This window comes from Pangasianodon hypophthalmus, chromosome 8 (assembly GCF_027358585.1).
Source record: "Pangasianodon hypophthalmus isolate fPanHyp1 chromosome 8, fPanHyp1.pri, whole genome shotgun sequence".
In the NCBI taxonomy this organism is placed as follows: Eukaryota; Metazoa; Chordata; class Actinopteri; order Siluriformes; family Pangasiidae; genus Pangasianodon; species Pangasianodon hypophthalmus.
This window is the reverse complement of record NC_069717.1, coordinates 13,737,095-13,757,182: the sequence shown is the minus strand read 5'-3', so window position 1 is coordinate 13,757,182 and position 20,088 is coordinate 13,737,095. Positions and strand designations below refer to the sequence as shown.

General features: G+C 37.8%; 1 protein-coding gene across 1 annotated transcript in view; it reads left to right on the top strand.

The window, feature by feature from the left end:
- Positions 1 to 20,088, top strand: part of fancc (FA complementation group C) — a 30,666-nt gene that overhangs the window by 9,350 nt on the left and 1,228 nt on the right. The window contains exons 3-14 of the mRNA XM_026914876.3: positions 759 to 846; positions 1,233 to 1,327; positions 6,286 to 6,393; positions 6,529 to 6,593; positions 7,064 to 7,228; positions 7,334 to 7,487; positions 12,346 to 12,401; positions 12,975 to 13,074; positions 14,557 to 14,632; positions 16,333 to 16,429; positions 18,036 to 18,210; positions 19,094 to 19,282. Coding sequence (XP_026770677.3) covers positions 759 to 846; positions 1,233 to 1,327; positions 6,286 to 6,393; positions 6,529 to 6,593; positions 7,064 to 7,228; positions 7,334 to 7,487; positions 12,346 to 12,401; positions 12,975 to 13,074; positions 14,557 to 14,632; positions 16,333 to 16,429; positions 18,036 to 18,210; positions 19,094 to 19,282 — 1,368 coding nt within the window. The remainder of the gene's footprint in view (positions 1 to 758; positions 847 to 1,232; positions 1,328 to 6,285; positions 6,394 to 6,528; positions 6,594 to 7,063; positions 7,229 to 7,333; positions 7,488 to 12,345; positions 12,402 to 12,974; positions 13,075 to 14,556; positions 14,633 to 16,332; positions 16,430 to 18,035; positions 18,211 to 19,093; positions 19,283 to 20,088) is intronic.

The window sequence follows — 20,088 nt, the reverse complement described above, 5'->3', positions numbered from 1 at the left end:
TCCAGTCAGAACAGCCTTCAAATCCCAGTGGTCTTTCTGATTCATTCATCTTTTAAAGCTATGCATTTAGCTCTGTTCTGGCTCTGACCATTTTATAAGCTAAACATTCTTTTAGGGTTTTATCATTCATTTTGCACACACATCTCTCTGGATCACACTGCGTATTGTATGTATGGGGCATGTAAAAAGGGGTCTGTTCCTTTGAATGGATTCCAATATACAGTAAATTAACAGCACACATCTTGAATTAATGCAGAAAGCTGTGAACCCCAAGATTCCTCTCTGTTAGCGTGCTGGTGTTCATTAATTACGTAAATGTCTTTAAAACAGTGATCGGTGACTCTATCCATTTGGCTTTGTGGGAATAGTTTCTATAAAGGCCTAAAAAGCCTTTTCTTGGCTTTAATAACGCTGACAGCAAATTAAGATTCATTGTTCATATTAGCTGGTGGTATGTGTTTTGTTCAGGTATAGGGCACTACACTGTGTGTTGAGCCCAAATGAAAAATTAGAGTCCAACAGTTTGGAGAATTAATAATCTACCTGAGTGTAAAGAACAATGTTATCCAATGTCATGTTCAACTGTGTATATGTATGATTTTACTATATTTTTCCATCATAAGAGAAAATGACCATTATTTCTGACAGTACACAATCACTGTAGTGGTTACTGTTGTTCATATTCAAAAACTGTGTGTGTGTGTGTGTGTGTGTGTGTGTGTGTATCCGCACACATACATGTGTGCACTGTTTTTCAGAGCTCTACCACTGAGGCCATGAAGAGCTTTCCTTTTGTGGGCCAGTTCCTGGGAAGACTTTGTTGGAACCCATATGTTACTGCGGATGGTAAATTTATGACTCTCTTACTCTTTGGAGGTGTGTTTCCCATTTGAGATGGAGAAATGGGTCTGCAGGCGTTAGGTATTTACACTCATTTTCCAGTGAACCCTGTTGCGACCTGCTGGGCATTTATTTTCCCTTTTATTCTTTTTCCTCCCTCTTTTTAGGTGTCTCTCTCTCGTTCAGTTTGCATCTCTCGTTCTGAATCTTTCTCTGTTTTCTCTATAACTCCCCGTTTCCTTTTGTCTCTCTTTACTCACTTTTGTCTCCTTAAAATCAATACATTCCTCCTGCATTTATTTACTTTATGCTGGACCTCAACACGAACCACATATTTAAATAATCTCAAACTTAATTTTCTTTGTTTCCTATGTGTACTTTCGGTCCTTCAGCAGCAAGCAGGAGGCTCCTGCTGCAGTGCGTGTGGCTTCTATATAGTGTGGAGCCTCAGAATGCAGTGGAGCACCGGGCCAACGAGTGGATACGGGTACACACACACACTCACACACTCACACACACACACACACACACACACACACACACACACAGCCATTTACCATAAAGCAGTCTTCACCCAGTGTTCATTCTCGTTGTCCTTCACAGTCTCCACATGTTATGTCACCTGGTCCTGAAAGGCTCTTTTACTTGGTTGTATAAAAAATTTAATTCCTAGATGACTTTTATCTGTTCATTTTTTCCATAGTAATCTTTGGTACAGTTAAAGACAAAACAGAAATGTGACAAATGAACAAGTGTACTTGCAGACAAAATGGAACAGTGCTGTGTTTGGTTTGAACAAAGCTGGTAAAATGCTCTGTGGCTGTTATATGACAGTTCCCCTTTTGATGTTGTACAGGTAGTAGTGATGTACAAAACACACTGACATTGCTGTTTCCAAACCACTAAAAGTTCAAAATTTTTAACACATGCCATTTATACAGATATAATCAGAGGGGGGAAAGGAGCAATAAAAAAGCAGGCTTTTTAGTTTTCACACAGATGGTTTACCATAAGCAATATGGAACCTTTCACATTTTTACCGGATTAAAACGTGTGTGTATTCTTTTTGTTGTCATCTAATAAAACATTGTGCTAATTAAAGGAGGGCTTTTAAAGTAAACTTTTAATTTGCCAGATGTGTTTTGACCTATACAAAGGGAAGTGAAGACAGAGGGAGGTGTAGATGTTCCATGAGGCCCTGCACTGCGGTGATTCATCTTACAGTATTTTCTCAGCTAACTAGCTCTTGTACAGCAGTAGGTAGATACAGTATGTGGGAAAAGGCCTGGGGCATGAAGGAGAGAACGGTAAAGACATGGGATTAGCTGTTTGTCTGGAAATTTTCAATGGTGTGAGTAAGAAACATACAGTGATAATTCTACTTTTCTTGCTGAGCTCAGTGCTTGGTCATGCTTGTTTTTAATCCTCTATTTATCATTGTCTTCAAGGATTATTAGGCACAATGGGCAGTAAGTTGTGTGTGTATGTTTGGTTCTACGACTAAGTGGAGGACAGCCGGGGTGGTTTCCTTCCGGAACTAATGGAGTTTCTCTTTATATTTGTTTCCTAGCCAAGCATTAATAGCAATGTTGTCACCTCGTAGCTGTGACCTTGCATCTCGAGCCCTTAAAAGACCCCCGCTACATCACTCTCATCCTCTTGCATTTCTCATCAACCTGAATGACCCAAATGGCATGGTGGTCCTCCATGTAGTTGTAGAACGATGCTTACATATGTAAGATAGTCTCTCTTGACACTTCAGAATGTTGTTGCTAATTTTGCTCCGCTCAGAGCCATCCAGGATGTGGGCATAGTGTGTGTCGAACTCAACTTTGGCACTGTTTGCTGATCAATAGTGAATGCAATTCTCTGACTTGCCTGACCATAATGATGGCTAGCAAAAAAGTTGTCTTAAATGAGAGACACTTTGTCTTCTATTGGTTCATATGGCAAGTTACACAAACTGCCTAGCACCAATTCCAGGTACCATTGTGGGTCCATTTGTTGGCATGGGAGTTGGACACATTCCACATCTTTGACAAATGCCCTTACTAGTTTTGGGACTTCCAGTGACAAAATGCCAGTCTGTCATCCAGATGTAGACAATACTACTATGTACATCTTTATGGTATATTCAGACAGAGATGCTTCTAGTTGACTTTGCAGGTTTATATCCAATGTTTCATACCACCTACCACACAAAACTTTCCACTTGCTGTATAGCCCTTGCATAGCCCTTGCACTCATAAGAGTGTGTCTGACCCCTTGTGAACATGCCAGTATGCTGGGTGGTTCTCATTCAGAGAAAAGACTTATAATTATAGGGTGTGTGATCTCCTGTGGCATAGTGACCCTTGTCTCTGATATAGCAGGTCCAGTCTGATGTCTAGTGGGCACGGAGGACCCTTCAATAACATGGGGAACCAAACCCTGTTTGGCTAAAATTGGGCTATAAAGAGTACCAACTGCATAGTCTTTCAGATGGTCTACAGTATCATCCATAACAGTGACAGCAGTGGAAGAGCATAGAGTCTTAGATTTGGCCAGTCATGTTGAAGGCTTCCTAGCCCAGATCCTGTCCCTGAACCACATTGGGCAGTGAATTGTCTGTCTGTTTAAAAACGGATCAACTAGTGCCCTTCTATCGGTGTTCCAAATTAGCTGAGCCACTTCTTCGTGAATTTTCCAATCTCCATACACAGGCAGTACAACAGAGCATCCAGTGTGTGATAGCAGCCATCAAGTAGGTAGGCAGCTCTTAGAGGCAAGTTTACAGTGTGTAGCCACTTGCAGTTCTGTAATACCCCTTCTTAATTGAGGCTACTCAGTCTTTCGTCAAAAAGATTCATATAGCATGCAAGTCAGGTTTCTTCCACAGTCAATACGGTCATTTGGCTTGATTGATGCACCTCTGTGGGGTGGATCTGTGCTCTTATCTGATGTTATCAACCTCCAGTGCTTTAATTGCAGAGGAGTAAACCAGCCCACCCTTGACCGTGTATTTTCAAAGTCAGCACAGGAATTCTCTGGAGCTTCTGATGAATTGTGCTTTGGTGTTTTGGTCAGTCCTTGCCCTGACTTGAACCTGCATTTGAATTATAGTCCACTGCCACGTACCAATGTGGCATGTGCTGTATCCTGCATAACTCCTTCCATCTGCTGTTGTGGTATTTATAACTCACTTTTTAAAATAAAATGACTGTGCATATGCTTAGTTTGCAAGGAGAGGCGATCAAGTGCCTCCTGATCCTGTGTGCCATGGCATAGCTTCAGACAATGGCATTTGAGCAAGCCAAACTTGCCTTTTTATTTGTGTCAGTAGACCCAATGATTTCCCATACCATATTGCTATGGCTCCTTTAGCATGGAGTGCTGCATGTAAGTTCTCTGTGCCCACTGAATCTCCATTCATGGGCCAAGAGCAAATGTGCCATGGTGTTAGAAATACAACATACACTTGCAGGCTCATCATATGCACTGCAAAGCAGAGTCAGCTGTTGTATGTCAGCTCTTTTATGTTCAGGTTGTACGCAGCATGGATTTAAGAGCTCCTTTCACATTTATTGTGACTCCACCTGGACCTGGCAGAACAGACAACTTGCCGTTGTGCCCATACTTTAAGTTATTTTGAACTTAAGAAGTATGAACTTATAAAGTTATGATGTTAATTACTTTGTGTTTGCTGCGACAATAATAGGCCACATGCTTTCTGAGTCAGAGGCAAATACTGATAAATCAGTACTATCAATGCTAAGTTATCACCCCAGGTGAATGTTGGCGCACTCTCCTTGACTGTGCAGATTTTACTATAACAATTTTATACAAATTTTATTTCAGACAGATTTTTGATCACTTCTTAACATCTGGAATCTGCTACTTACTCTCCTCACAAGACAAGAATAGGTAAGAGGAGGTGTGTGATCTAGTGGAGGCCTTTTATAGGGTACACACATGAGGTCTCGGTCATGAGGTGACGACTTTGCTAATAGTGCTCAGCTAGTAAACAAGTGCATGGGAAAACTCTGCTAGTTCTGAAAGAAAACTGCCCTGGTGGTCCAGAATGCAAGGAACTAGAACATAATATCACAATGGTGTTCCCCAGTTACCTAAAACACTGTATTTTTATAATGCCATGGACCAAATAGGAAATATTCTCCTCCATATTTTCCTTTTTCCTGTTAACATAATAACCCATCTGAATGTCTATTCTGAGGTTTTGCTCATGTTATTCCAGTTGGTTTTTTTTTTCTCTACATTCAACTTCTAATGTCAATTGAGTCCTGCATTCCTTTACTGCTTTGCGTGAATAAACAGACAGCCTCATCAAATGGAAAGCTGGTTCTGTCATGTTTGAGAGTGTTAAGCATTATTTCGCCTCTTCATGTGGGTGGCAAGGTCTGAAAGAAAGCTGAATGGGTGGTGCTGGGGTTTTCTGCTGCCTATATTCTGTCCTGTCATTAATGGCCCCATTGCCCAATCCACTGCCATCTCCCGATCTACCACAACAGCCTGGCTCACTCGCAATTCCACATCAGAGGACAGACAGTGTTTTTCAGTCTCTGAGCAGCAGGGTTCCAAGGCTGAGCAGTAATGACCATGTTTCATGTCTCCATTACAGCCATCTCTAGCTTCAGCTTTCTTTTTCTCTCTCTTTTCTCACTGTTTTCTCTCTTGATGCATCCCTGATCTTTTCTTTCTTCCTCAGGTTACTCACTCTTTCTTTCTCTTGCTTCTATCTCTTACTCACTTACTCTTTCATTACTTTCTTTATTGTCATTGCTTTTCATTGGTTCATTATGCTCTCGCCCCCCCAAAATCACACACACCCTCTTTCCCTTTAGAATCACACTCTTTCTGTTGCTCTATTGCTTCCTCAACAAATTCCTCCTTTGATAAACATTCATATATTTTTATGTAAGATTTCAATCATGTATTGATTCAGATTCTGTATTAATAAATTACCATGTCATGAAAGAATTAAAAATTCTATAATAATAATAATAAAAAAAACACTCTACTCTTGAACAGTGCTCATCCCTCAGCCTCTTTAAGTGTTCTAAGGGAGCTTTGTGTGTTTTGCTCATTGGTTGGCTGTAATTGAGCCAGTTGGGTTTGTGGAAGACATTTTACCATACTGTAAATCTAAAGAAACCACATGGCAGCCATGTTTTCCATCCAAGAAGCTCAGGGTCATAATATTTGTTTCTAAGAATGGTTCTCAGATTCTCTGAAAGTAAATATCTTTCATTTTCTCATTTTCGTAGATTTAGGGAAACAGATTCCATTGTTTTTAGAATTAGCTTCAAATATCTCAGGATTACATATTTCTGTTTCACAATGTGCAATAATGTTTTATAATATTGAAGTACCTATAAGGCCAATTTTACAAATGTTAAAGTACTCGAGTACAAAAGGTGACTGCTGTTAAATGTCTGTGTTAAACAGAATTTGCTGTGCCATCTAACTTCAGAAGATGAGGGCAGTATGCTGCATGCTCTGGAGAAACATGCCGGCTTCCCACCTCAGCAGTATTATTCAGGGAGTCTTAAAAAGGTAAAGAGATCACACCATTGGTTCTTGCACCTCAGTTCTTGATACTTTTATAGTAAAGGACATCCTGGTGTTAATCGTTAGTGCTGTAGCTGGCTGACTGTGTTCAGAAAAAGTATGTGGCTTTGTCTGCTGCAGATGGTGGCATTACTGACGACGGAAGTTAATATTAGTCATATCACTTCAGCAGCCTCTTTAGGAAGGTTCGTAGCATTCAGCACACACATCCAACACATTCAGTCACTTCAGTATTTGAGCATGAGGTAAGGCCAGTTCACATCCAAAACATTGTTAGTCATGGGTGTAATGCATGTCTTGCAGCACGGATATGCTTACTGAAATGCTCCAATCCACACCAGTTCCATAAGGGCATGCAACTTCTGCCCTTTTTTTTTTTTTTTTTTTTTTTTTTTTTTTAATAAAGTTTTTGTACTGTTGATTTTGTTGTACATACAGGCATTAAATCTTCAGTTAAAAAAACAGGCTTAAAAACAAATTCCGGCAAGTAGCGCTTATAGATCATGTATCAAGTTTGAACAAACAGGAAAACTCCTGCTTTTTTTCCTCTACAGTATTCTTTTTAGAATGCATTGTCCAGTATATTTACACACATCTGACACTTCCTTATTCATACTGTGTATTAATCACATCTCCTCTATTGCTTATATTACAGGTGCATGTTTGACAGCATCCATTCTTTATCAGTAGCTTGTGTCCCCTTGGTCACATGTCCTGAGGTGGCACCTCTTATTGGTGCACTGCTAAAGCATTACAATTTGTGTAGCTGTTCTCATCTCAGTGAAGAGTTCATAAAAGCAGTTAACACAGCCTGGCTCAGGTACAGCTTTTTAAAGTGTATTACGTTTTATAATATATACATATGGATTAAAAACAGTTACATAAGTATCTACATTCTCTTTCTCTCTGTCTTACTATGTCTCAGTAAGAAGCTGGTGATGGAGGATGGAGCTGTGATGGCTCTGTGGTGTTATAGCCTGTCCAGCTTGGAGCAGGCAGTTCTGCTTCTGCTTGAGCGTGTTCTTTCTAACCCGAAATTGATGCCGAATCTGGAGACAGTCGTCACTGACTCTTTACTGGTGAGTAAACATGATCTCCATCACAGAAAACAGTGTCTGGAGAAGCTTAACTCCTGCTGCACTGAATTGAATTTGAAAAGGCAATGCTTTCCAACCATATTTTAAACCTTTATAACGTCATCTACCTCTTATAAATAGTGCAGGTGTCTTATTTCAAACACTGTCAGACCGAATTTACGTGGTTGATTTTGGATTATGGAAAATGAACCAGTTGTTTTTGTCAGCACATTGTGTGTTTGACATGGTTATTTTTGATAGCAACAGTCATGTCATAATATTTACACAAACTACTAATGAGTTTCCAGTTGAAATACTGAAGGTGAGTAACTAAATGACTGGCTCCTCTGGGAAGGAATGCACTGTAGTCATAAATTTTCCTTCCTGGGAGAATTGGGAATAATCCATTGATGTAATGTTATACAGCCTATAGTTTACAGGATGTGCTGTCGTGACTAGGCCTCACGTTCAGTGCATACTCCCAGCATGAGAATGCTTTGCTGGATATCACTATAATAGACATTCTTCTTTTTCTCTTCCAAGACCTTTACGTAGATATTTAGAGCAAAAGACTTTGTTTATATCTCCTTCTGTCTGACTCAGTTAACTCAGTAACAGCATGCCCTCATTTGTTTCCATAGTAAACATGTCTCCTCTTATTTTAAGAAAATTACAAAACTCTCAATGAGTGCACCTTAATCTCTCAGTTGTATATTTGTGCTCCAGGACTAATTTGACAGGTGTCGGCTAATTTGCCAGCTCTCAACTCTTCTGTGCTGTTTTTGCCTTTCACGAACACATTGTTTAAACTGCAATCAAAAGTGGGGAAATGAAAAATTAGTTTTGCAAATATCCCTCACTTCCTCAACCCCAGAGTTTAGATCCAATAACAATAAACAACATCACCCTACATGCTGAGTGCCAAAAATATATATATTTTTTTTTTTTTTTGGCCGTGTTATAATTGACTCTCCATGAGATTTTAAGAAATTTATTAAGAAGGAACACTTAAAACTGATATGGTTTCACAGAATTCTGACTTCGATACCAATAGTAACTTTACTATCATTATATTCGAAAATAATATGATACTATAGCAAAAAAGATGCTTTATCAGTTATAAGATGTGAATGCTTCTTATCTTTGTTTATTGCACTTATCAGAAATAGAGTGTGGGGACATGGTTTAGGGGGAGTTTGGAGCAGATAAAGACTCTGACCTTATTTTGAATAACTAAATAACTGTTAAGTCCACAGAAACTGCAGAAGTGAGAGTGAAGTGTTCAAGTTGTCATCATCTTGAACACTTCACTTGCAGAAAAAAAATGGTAGTAAACAGCTTTTCCCTTGTCACTGGGATCTTTTATATCTTTAGTGTGCCTTTTAATAAAAGATTACTTGAGGTAGAAAGGTGCATGTAGTGTACCTTTTAAAATATTATTCTAAAAGCTTAAATAATGTGGCCCTTAAGGTACAATTATGTGTCTTACATCATTTTAAAGGTAATTTCACATACTATGTAAAAGATCTGCCCTTTTATAAAGGGGTGAGGGTACTACCCCAATGACAAGGAATGGTACCGTTTAGCACCCTTTTTTCTGAGTGTTCCATTTCTTAATTATTATTTCGCAAGGTTGAAGTTGGCTTGTTATTCGCCAGTTTCCATTCCACCTTAAAAGATTCAGGTATTACGATCTCGCACATGTAGATTCTGCATTGAAGCGTACACATTCACTCTGCTTATTTCTTTTGTCAAAATCTCCTCATTCACGAAGTGTCTCACAAATTTTAAATTTGATATGAGATGCATTGTAAGCCACTATCCAAATACTCAAATAGTTTTTAAATAAACTTGTGCGTGGTTGTGCTGGGTAACATCATTTTGTCATGCTTTTGGGTTGCTTGCACACAGCAGCACAAGCTCAAATCTGAAAGACTGAGACATGTTCACTGTGCTTCTTCTGAAGTGAGTGAGTTTTTTTTTTAAGGGCGGTTGATGAAATTACATGAAACATACTGCTTAGTTAAACCCATGTTCATGAAGTTACTTAGACCAAAAGTCTATTTTTTTTTTTTATTTTATTTTTTTTAAGGAAATTAAAGACATTTATATAAGAACAATAATATTTGTGTTTTTAACCCATTAAAAATTGATGAATACGAATAACAAGGCACTCTACAATAATAATAATAATAATAATAATAATAATAATAATAATAATAATAATAATAATAATAAATTCATAATATAATAATAATAATTATTAACTGACTGTTTGAAGTTAACTGACTAGTGATAGCAACGTGTGCTTCCTCAAAAAAGCTACGATGAAGCATTTTATGAGTAGTGTTAGAAAAGCTGGGCAAACTTATAAGGTCTAATCCTATTAATCATTTTCAGCATACTGAAACTTTATACAGGACCGTTAGCTAATTTGTTGAATTTTAAGCTCTCTGTGAAGGTCAGGATGCTTCTCAGGAAGATGTTTTGCCAATATCTTCAAGGTGTTCGTTTGGATTATCGTGGTCATCTGATAGGTAGACAAAATATGTCCACATTTGCCCTTGACCCCAAGATGCTGTAGGCATGAAAGGAAACCAGGTGGATTTATCTCAACAATGATTTTGTTACATTATACTGTGTGTGATTTGCATCACTGTGCAATCCTTATTAGCGGCATGTATAATGTGATTCGCTCAAGGGAAAATGACGTCACCGTGCTGAGGTCATAGAAAGAACCCAAAGTATTGAAAGTCCTGGAATCGACCCGAAAAAGTACTGAGGTTTACATCATGCAACCCTATGAGAAAACATTTCAGCTCTTAAAAAAGTGCATGTCCTCATTTTTGTCACTTTTCATCTCCATTTTGCTGAGCTTAGACTGATATTTCACCCTAAACATTAGACACAATAACTAGAACCCCTTACATAAGATCATGCTTTCCAAATGCCTTAAGGTTGGTTTTTATTCATTTTATGTTTCACTTTCATAGTTTTCATTCGGTTTCCATGTTTTTTTTTTGCAGCAGACAGAACCCAGAAGTAGTATGCTTTGGCACTGCGCATTGAGTAAAGTTCAGCACCAAACGACAAAAATTACACCTTCCAGAAATGGAGGGGTAAACTTTACTTATTATGCAGGTCTAAAGCTTTTTAGTTCAAACTGCATGTGGCTCATTCATGCAATTCGTGTTGGCCAGGATGACAATCATTCACTGGAGCCCAGAGCTTCTTTGATGTTCTCTCTATGAGTATGTTAATATATTGTGCAAATTGTCTGTACTGGAGAGGGGCAATGGTTCAGTGGGTGGTGTTGCTGCCTCAGAGCACCAGGCTTTGATCCTGAGCTCAGGTGACTCAGGTGTGTGGAGTTTTTGTTCATCCCACTTCCCAAATAACATGCCAGTAGGTGAATTGGCTAAAATAAATTTCCCCCTAGGTGTGATTGCGTGCATGTGTTTGCATGTATGAGCGTACATGGTGCCCTGCAATGGACTGGTGTTCATTAATCTACAGTTCCACCGTGACTCTGATAAGGAAAAAACAGTTACTGAAAGTGAACAAAATTGGAATGTCAGATTTTTATAAACATACATTTCTACAATATACAAGTTTATTAGCCTGGTGTAATAGCCCAGTGTGCGCTGTTTGTGTTTTTTTTTTTTTTGTTTGTTTTTTTTTGTTTTGTTTTTTTTGAAGCTGTTTTTAATTTCATTCCGATTGCCTTGTATATACACAATGCAAAAATCTAAGACATGAGAGAGAGAGCGAGAGAGAGACATCGTCTTGTGTTATAGAACATCCAAAGACTTTATGATATTAAGTTCTGTTTGTACAAACACAACAGTCTATATAAACTTGTGCTCAGTTCTTGGGAATTAAGGGTCTCACTCATTTTCTTTATGTCAAGTAGTTTGAACTATGAAAATGACCAAAGTACGCATCTGTATAACTTCTGCTGGAAAAACATTCTGTGGGTGTGACCTGTTTATATATTTATATTCTTTATATTTCTAGGACTTGCTTATATAGTTTCAATAACAGATCCATGTAGTCCAACAGAGTTTTGGAGTTGCTGCTGTTATATTTCGCTCTCTCTAGGAGAGGATCAATGAGCAACATCTCGTGTTTGTAGCTGAAACACATCTCTTTTTATTGGAACAGCAAATTGGCAGCTCTTGGCAGGCGTTGAATAGCGAGGGTTACGGGAATATCTAAGATGCTTCTTGTTGCTTTTGGGGGATGAAAGGGGATATGTGTGTGTCTATGTGTGTGTGGAGATGAGAGTGCCTCAAGCTAGGGTTCTGCAGACATTCAAATATAAAGCAAAACAGGATGTAACTTCTTTCCATCACCTACATAAATACACACACTTCCCTTATTGGGCTTGCTCGATCAAAGACAGCAAGGGCACATGTGGGTCTTTTGTGGCACACATGTACTTTGAGTGTGTGTAAAACAGTTCATGTTTTACTGCATTCCTGGCCCATTTGACTGGTGCAAAAATGGCAATCTAATAATTATGACTATTTTCCCATAAAAATATGAGTAAATGCACAACTTTAGGCATGCATATACAGCTGCTTGGGTGCATGTTCTCTCCTTTAACGCCACTAAATTTAAAACAGATGCCAAACTGTATGGCTGCGTGTTTAGAAGAGAAAAAAAAAACTAAGATTAATCTAAGGCCACTAATGTATCTACAGCAGTTTGCGTGAGAAGCGTGGATGGAATGCCACAGCTTGTAATCCTCATTGGTGTCGCCACATTGCCCTCTAGTGCTATAGCTAGAACTGACATTGATATTGGAATTGTTGGCTTTAATATGCTGCCATGTTTTTTTTTTTTCCTTTTTCCCCAGCCCAAAGCATCAGCACTGCACTGCCACATCTTTCTCATAGTGAATGATGTTTTCAGGTGGGCGATGGTTTCAACTGGGTGTGACCATTTGGTAAACTGCTTAATGTATAGTCTTAACTATGAATTCATATGCCAGTGATGTATCCACTTGTAGGGTTCAAAAGTCAGAGTTCACTACAAAGAATGTTTGGAAATTTGTCATTTCAGTTTACATTTAACAAAGATTATATTTATCTTTCAGTAATTAAGAACATTCATATTATTGCTAACTTGAAGAAGTAGCCATGCATTGAGGACTGAAGTCAGTATCAAATGTTGGTCATTAAAAATGATTTCAACATTGTGTGTTCGAAACATACACAACACAATTTAAACATGGTGTCACAACACTTAAACATATGAAAAGCAAAAAATTCAGATATGTTAAAATTACTTCCATGGATTTTGCAAAGGAAAATGAATTTTTCCTCAGTTCTCCTCAGCATAACCAAGGTTAAAGGTAGTGTTTATTTAATAATAAACAGCTAAATAAAAATGAACTAGAAGTAGTAAACTCAGAAATTTGAACCCTACTGGAGGGAAACAGTTTTACGATGCATGTTTTTTTTTTTTGTGTGTGTGTGTTTGTAGAAATGCTATAATAACACTAGAAGAAAATCTTGCAGTGAGAAGTCTATTACAAGTTTTCACTAGCTGTTTTCTTCAGACTCGTGCTGCCCAGAGGCCACAGGTATCAGCCATTTTCATCGTTCTATCTTATACTGCTGGGGAGTTCTTTGAATTTTTTAATGAGGGAAACCTAAAAATGCAAATAAAAGTTTAGACTCCAAGTGGATTGCAGCCAGAGAATTCTGTACATATATTTGATCATACAGATCCATACAGGCAATAATATGAAGATAATGTATTAATGGTAAAGGAGCATGGATGTGAAAGTTATACTACAAATGTTATAAATGTTGCACATACAGCTCCAGGCATATTGGCAACCTTGGTAAAGATGGGTAAAAAGGTTAATTGGACTAATCCCATGCTGAAGATATGTGAGAAACCTAATCTTTAATTGAATTGATTTTATACTAAGAATATAAAAACATTTTTCAACAAAATTAAGTGTCAATTATTGGAACCCTGCCTGTCTTGTGGACTCTCCTCTTCAGCTCACTTAAAAAAAAAAAAAAAAATATTGTGTGGATTTAGGCATAAATCTCCCAGCATGTTGTCATGTATTCTAACATGTTTTTCATGGATTTGGATGAAAAGCAGTTTCACAACGTCAGATACTCCACCATAATAAGAGTAGAGATTAGGTTCTTGTCTGTACAACCATTCTTCTTTTTAATCCAAACCAAGTTTAAGTGTTTTGCCAAAAGTTCTATTTTTGTCTCATTTGGCCAAAGAAGCCAGTTCCAGGCGCTTTCGTTTGTGGTTAGATTTGGATTCTTCTTGGCATTTCTTCCAAATAGTTTGTTGGCTGCTGGGTCTAACTGTAGTTTTGGAGTCTTGACCTCAAAATGTTGCAATCTTCTGCAAGCCTCCCACCTCCAATTTCTATCTCTAACCATCCTCCTCATTCCGGTTGTTTTAATGATTAATAATTGCCCTAACAGTGGATATGGGCATTTTCACACACTTTTCACATATTTATTTATAGCCTTTGCCTGATTTATGGGGGTCAGCACACTTTTGTCTCATTTAATTTCCACGTTCTCTTATCTTTTCAATTTTGATGAGTGACTAAATAAATTTGGCATCTGAGTCACCTCATATTTATATATATATATATATATATATATATATATATATATATATATATATATATATATATATATATATATATATATATATATATATATTGTTTTAGTTCCTAAACTCTTTTCTAAATTTATATGTAAATGGTATATGCGTCAGTTATATTTTGTTCATAAGACTTTCTAGGGTTGCCAATAACTGACATGGTTTTTATTAAAAACTAGTTTTAATTTCATTTGATTAATATTAATGAAAATATTTTGATATGGGTTTTTAAAAATTTCTTAGAATGATCTTACTTCAATTAAAGGTTAAATTCTTAGTGTGGAATTAACCATTTTTTTCCCATAACATTTTTTTTGCCAATAATTATGGAGCTGTCTATATATAATATTTGTTATATTGTAACAGATCCCAGGAAATTGGCCTGTGAGAAAGCTAAATGTGTATTTCATTTCAGGAAAGACTACCACTAAGATCCTTTTTTCCTCATGTACCTCACAACCTGCTCACACCTTTATTGACAGCACCATCAGGTACAGTATAGATAAATAATTTTTCATTTTATATATGACTACACTCAAAATGTAACAATGCTATTGCAACGTTTTCCTTTTTCTGTTGACCCATTGTGCTGTTGTTTTTGTGAGCTGTTTTTGTCTTGTGGTTTTATAGCAAAATGATGAAAATGGGGGGTTAGGGTTAGGGATTTCTTCTCTTCGTTATCGGCAAAATAAACAATATCTGCCTTAGTATGTGGGTGTATGTGCACTATGATCACTCTATAAAAAAAAATTTTTTTTTTTTTTTTTTTTAATTGTTTTATTTAAAACTTGTTCTGTTTAAACTTGTTCTCAAATTTTGTGAAGTTGGAAAAGTCTTTATTCCAGGTTATGGTGCTTTGAATGTTTGCGGACACGGCAATGCCAGTTACTGAATATAACTCTTTAACCCCTCACCAAGCATACTAGACCTTCCTGTCATACTGCTGCAAACACAGTTACAGATCGCAGGTCCTCTAATGCCCCCTTGTCTCCAGATGATATCCTCACAAAGCCACAGTATCTGTACTTGCCCATAATGGGCAAGCAGCCCAGGGACCACAGACATTTGGCTTCACTGAACAATGATTGTTTCGGAGTGTATTGACGGGAAACAAGGGCCCTGGTTATTAGAAGTAGTGAATTCAGTTGTTTACCAAATGCAGTGAGTGAGAAGCCTCGCCTCTAGTGCACCTGAGTCAACTTGGAGAAAAGGCAAAGGAAAATTTCATGAACTACTGGGGTTAGAAGACTTTTATACGTAAAGATGTATTTCTAATTTATGAAAGACGCCACAGAAAAATAAGCCGTTTGGCTATAGGGTGTGTCCAAAAGAAAGCTGAAGAGCGTGTACATGAGTACATATTGTCTTGGAGCTAGGCATTATCGCAAAGTTAGATCGATATTGTGATAAATTGTCAAAATACACTTAACTGAAAGATCACTGCGATCGTCAGTACTTTTACATCACTGATCAACTCCATTGTTACTCAAAATAAAAGTATCTGATTGGACATCACAATATATTTTTGTACTAATGTGTTATTTTATTCTTCTGGTGTAAGTTAATTAATGTGCAGACTTTTGTAGTATTGCAGTTTGTAGGTTTTTGTGCAACTACCGTTTTTGCTTCAGCTTTAATGAACCTAATTATGTATTATATGCTGATAACATCGCATGACTATAACGAAGATTATGCTGCAATTTGAACATTACTAATGAACTATATTTACTAGAAATGACAATTATCTGAAAGTATTGGTGAGGGAGAAAGCATATTGGATATCGAATTCTGTAATGAATGACTTTGGTTTTGGATTTGGAACTGGAATTTGATTGGAATGACTGGAATTGGATTTGAAAAAGATTTTTTAGAACTGGAAATGTTTGCATATAAAGAGAGTTGACTTTTTTTTTTCCTTTTGTTAGGATATATTTTATTATATTCATACTTTTTGCTTTGTTATATTTACAATGCAAGTAATTTTTGTGCGAAAGAATCTAACTGTAAAAAAAAAAAAAAAAAAAAAAAAACATTTTGAAACTTAGGAGTTTTTAAAAGAAAACTATCAGATAGGTATTGGTATGGGCTGATACTCAAGGTTTCAGTATCAGAAAAGAAAAAATGGTATTGTGTCATCTCTAATGTTAACCCTACTCTGTTCTGTTACATCCACCATGCTGTTTATTTGTAGATGTGCCAAAGCATGTGTGGCTAGAGCACCTAAGCTGGATTGGGACATTACTAGAGAAATTCCTTCAAGAGAGAAACCAGGAGGAGGACAGCAGAAGGTGAGAGCTCAAACTTTGCTTCATTTCACATATTTTTGTAATATGAAACCACCTGTCTTGAGGGTTTTTTTGGATGTGTGTTTTTGTTGATTATGTATACTCATTTTAATAGGAATACCTGTATCCCTGCTCATTAATGCAATTATCCAATCAGCTAATCATGTCTCAGCGGTGCAATGCACAAAATTTTGCCAATACATGTCAAGAGCTTCAATTAAAGTTCAGATCCAGCATAATGGGGAGAAAATGTGATCTCAGTGACTTTGACTATGGCATAGTTGTTGGGGCCAGACAGGCTAGTTTGAGCAACTTTTTTGAGAAACTGCTGAACTCACCTGAAACATTGCCTGGTCTTATTCCAGTCTTCAGTTGCCCAATTTCAGTGAACCTGTGCCCACTGTAGCCTCAGATTCCTGTTTTTAGCTGACAGGAGAGAGACCCAAATGTGGTCTTCTGCTATTGTTGCTCAACTGCCTCAAGGTTTGATGTGTTGTGTGTTCTGAGATGCTTTTCTGCTCAGCATTGTTGTAAAGAGTGGTTATTTGAGTTGGTGAAGCCTGTCTTTCAGCTGGAAACAGTCTGGCCATTCGCCACAGACATCTTTGCTCAACAACGCTTTTATACCCACAGAACTCAGAACTGCTGCTCACTGAATGTTTTTTTGTTTTATACACCATTCTGTGTAAACTGTAGAGACTGTGAAAATCCCAGGAGATCAGCAGTTTCTGAAATATAGAGACTAGGCCGTCTGACACCAATAGCCATGCCACAGTCAAAGTCCCTGACTTCACATTTTTCCTCCTGTTCTGATATTTGATGTGAACATACAGTTGCATGAATGTGCATGATTTTATGCAGTGTGCTGCTGCCACATGATTGGCTGATTGGATAAGTGCACAAATGTATTGGTGTGTATAGTACAGGGCACAAGCAGTAGAAATTCATGCTGAGCCAATACAAACAGAATGTTATGTTGTAATAGTCGAGGTGAGAGGCTTTCTGGACTAATGAACATGTGTTACCTGCTCAAACAGTTGAAGCACAGCTCTAGTTTGTGACCTTGAATGACATCAAGAAGATCAAGATCAAGAAACATTTAAGGCCCATTAATCAGAGGAAATGGCCATAATAGTGTTAATGTTAACATCAAGTCAAGATGTAATCCTTAGTGCCTATGGGATTTGCTTCAGCTAATTTATGTACAAGATGAATAGATATTTTCCTTTTGGTATCATGATGCAGGTTTGACACCACAAGGAAAACAATCTTTGAATAGGAAAAATGTCCAGCTCTACTTCAATGCACATAATATATTTCTCTGTCAGTGCAGTGCTCCCATCTTGGTGTTATTGTTATTATTTTTATTTATTTATTTATTTATTTGTGGTGGACAAGTGGCATTAACTCCTTGGTGAGAATGTCAGCTGCTCATATTTTGGCTGATGAATGGGAAGAAGACCATAAGGTTGGAGGAATGATGTCCAAACCAAATATTCTCACCATCTGGACACACTGAACAGCTGTGTAATGTCTGGGTTCTCCCATATCGCTCGATCATTCATGTAGTCATTGTGCAGCTTTCTTTTCTATCCTGACTGTGTTGCAGGGGGCACAGGGCCATGTTCGAGGTCTGGTTCTTGCTTGTCCAGTGTGGTCATTGGATAGATGTAGCTGCTGAGCTGCTGGTCTCAGTAGGACCTGAGCAATCAGAGCTTCTTCTCTTCCTCTTGATGTTCTACCACCATCCCACCAACAGAGGGCACCAGAGCACTCAGCACAATGTAAGACAGCTAAACAAGTGTAACTGAAATTAGACGCAGCATGATTAAGCGGTGAAAAGGTATTACAGTCTGGTAATAATCTGAAATAGTTCAGTCATTTACATTATGCTATACCGATACATAAGGAATACTCAAAATTATTTTTAGAGACATGCTTTGAAATATGCTACAAGGTTTCTATAGCAGGGTAGCCTATTTTACCAGATCAGAGCCAATGAGATTATTTAAAATATATAAAAATGTAAAATGTATATAAGAACTTGCTAACACATTATAGAGCATCCTCAAATCTTATCACTGTCTTATTACTTTATATCAGAATTTTGTTGTATGGTTATCATACAGCACATTTTGCAAACCCACCAGTATTGTATCTGGCAGAAGGTACAAGAGCATCTGTGCCACCACCAGCAGACTCTGCAACAGTTTCCTCCCTGAGGCAGGCAGATTACTCAACACCCTGCTGCTCCCAGTGCTCACCTGGGCTAGTCAAACACCTAACCCAGTATGACTAAATATCACTGCACACCTGCACTTCATAAAGCTGCAACAGGAACACTAAACATATTGCTGCAACTCTATTAATAGTAGATACCAACAGTTTTGTACAGGGGTTACAGCCCATGTTCTGTGTATTTATTGTTCTGTTCTTTGTATTAACTCGGCTCACACCGTTGTGTATTTGCACTTTATGTAGTCTTGTGTACTGTTGTGTGTTGCACCATGGTCCTGGGGAAACGAAATTTCGTTCTAATGTATACAAGCTATATAGAGGAATGACAAAAACCCACTTCACGACTTGACTTTGTGTAAATTTGGCTTAAACAGAGTTAACTAGAGTATAAAATAACTGATTACTACTTTATTCTACTCTTTCTGCTAGATGGTTGCAAGACAGGCATGGAGTGATTTGAGGAGCCTCTTCCTCACCCACACTCTGTCTCCTGAACGACTATCTGCTGTGAACGAGCTGCTCTGCACTCTGTCAGCGAACCTCGTTCTCAGACTTCTGCTTAACTTTGCCATATTTTCTCAAGCATCACCCAGCAGGGTGACAGATGTTATACAGAAGGTAAAAAACATACGGTACACTTGGTTCACTGAGATACATCTACACTTACTGACCCCATCATCAAAGTGAACTAGTGCAGAACTAGGTGGCCTGGTCTCTAGTGCCTATATTTACTGTATAGGGGTTTCTGTGGTATGCAGAGAGAGAAACATGTCCAAGTGTGCTCCCAGCTGTTTACAGCCCCTTGTAAAATGGAGAACATTTTAGTCCGCCCCTTGACACTGAACAAAAACAAGTTTACAACCTCCAGCTTTCTGCTTTCCCACTGCAGCTGCTCCTCTCTCTTAATGCCACTGATTAAGAGGCATGACAGACTTTGTTTCGGGTTTCATATTGTTCTTTTTATTTTTACATTCGTAATAACAGAGTCTTACAGATAATCACGCATAAACTGAGGTGAGTGAAAAGACAGGCATACCCGAAAAGCCAGGTCTACCAGTATTAAATTGAAACAAATGTTTACCTCTGTTACATGATGCATTTCAGAGTGGCACAGGATATCCAGGCAGGAAATAATGTATAAACTTTGGTTTTGTCAATCAAGATTTGATTCGATTGTGAAAGTGGGAACAACTCTGCATTTTTACTGTGTGAGACTAAAACATGATGAGATATTATTGATTAATTATTTTTTTCCTGACTGAGAGTAAAAAAAATCAGATGATGTTTAGAGGGTGAGGAAAAGTAAATTCATTTTGATGGAGGATTATGAGGAGAAGTGAGTCATTGATACTGATCAATTGGTCACATTGCACACAAAGTTAAAAAGGTCAATTTTGATCTCATTAAGAAAATCGCACGTCTTG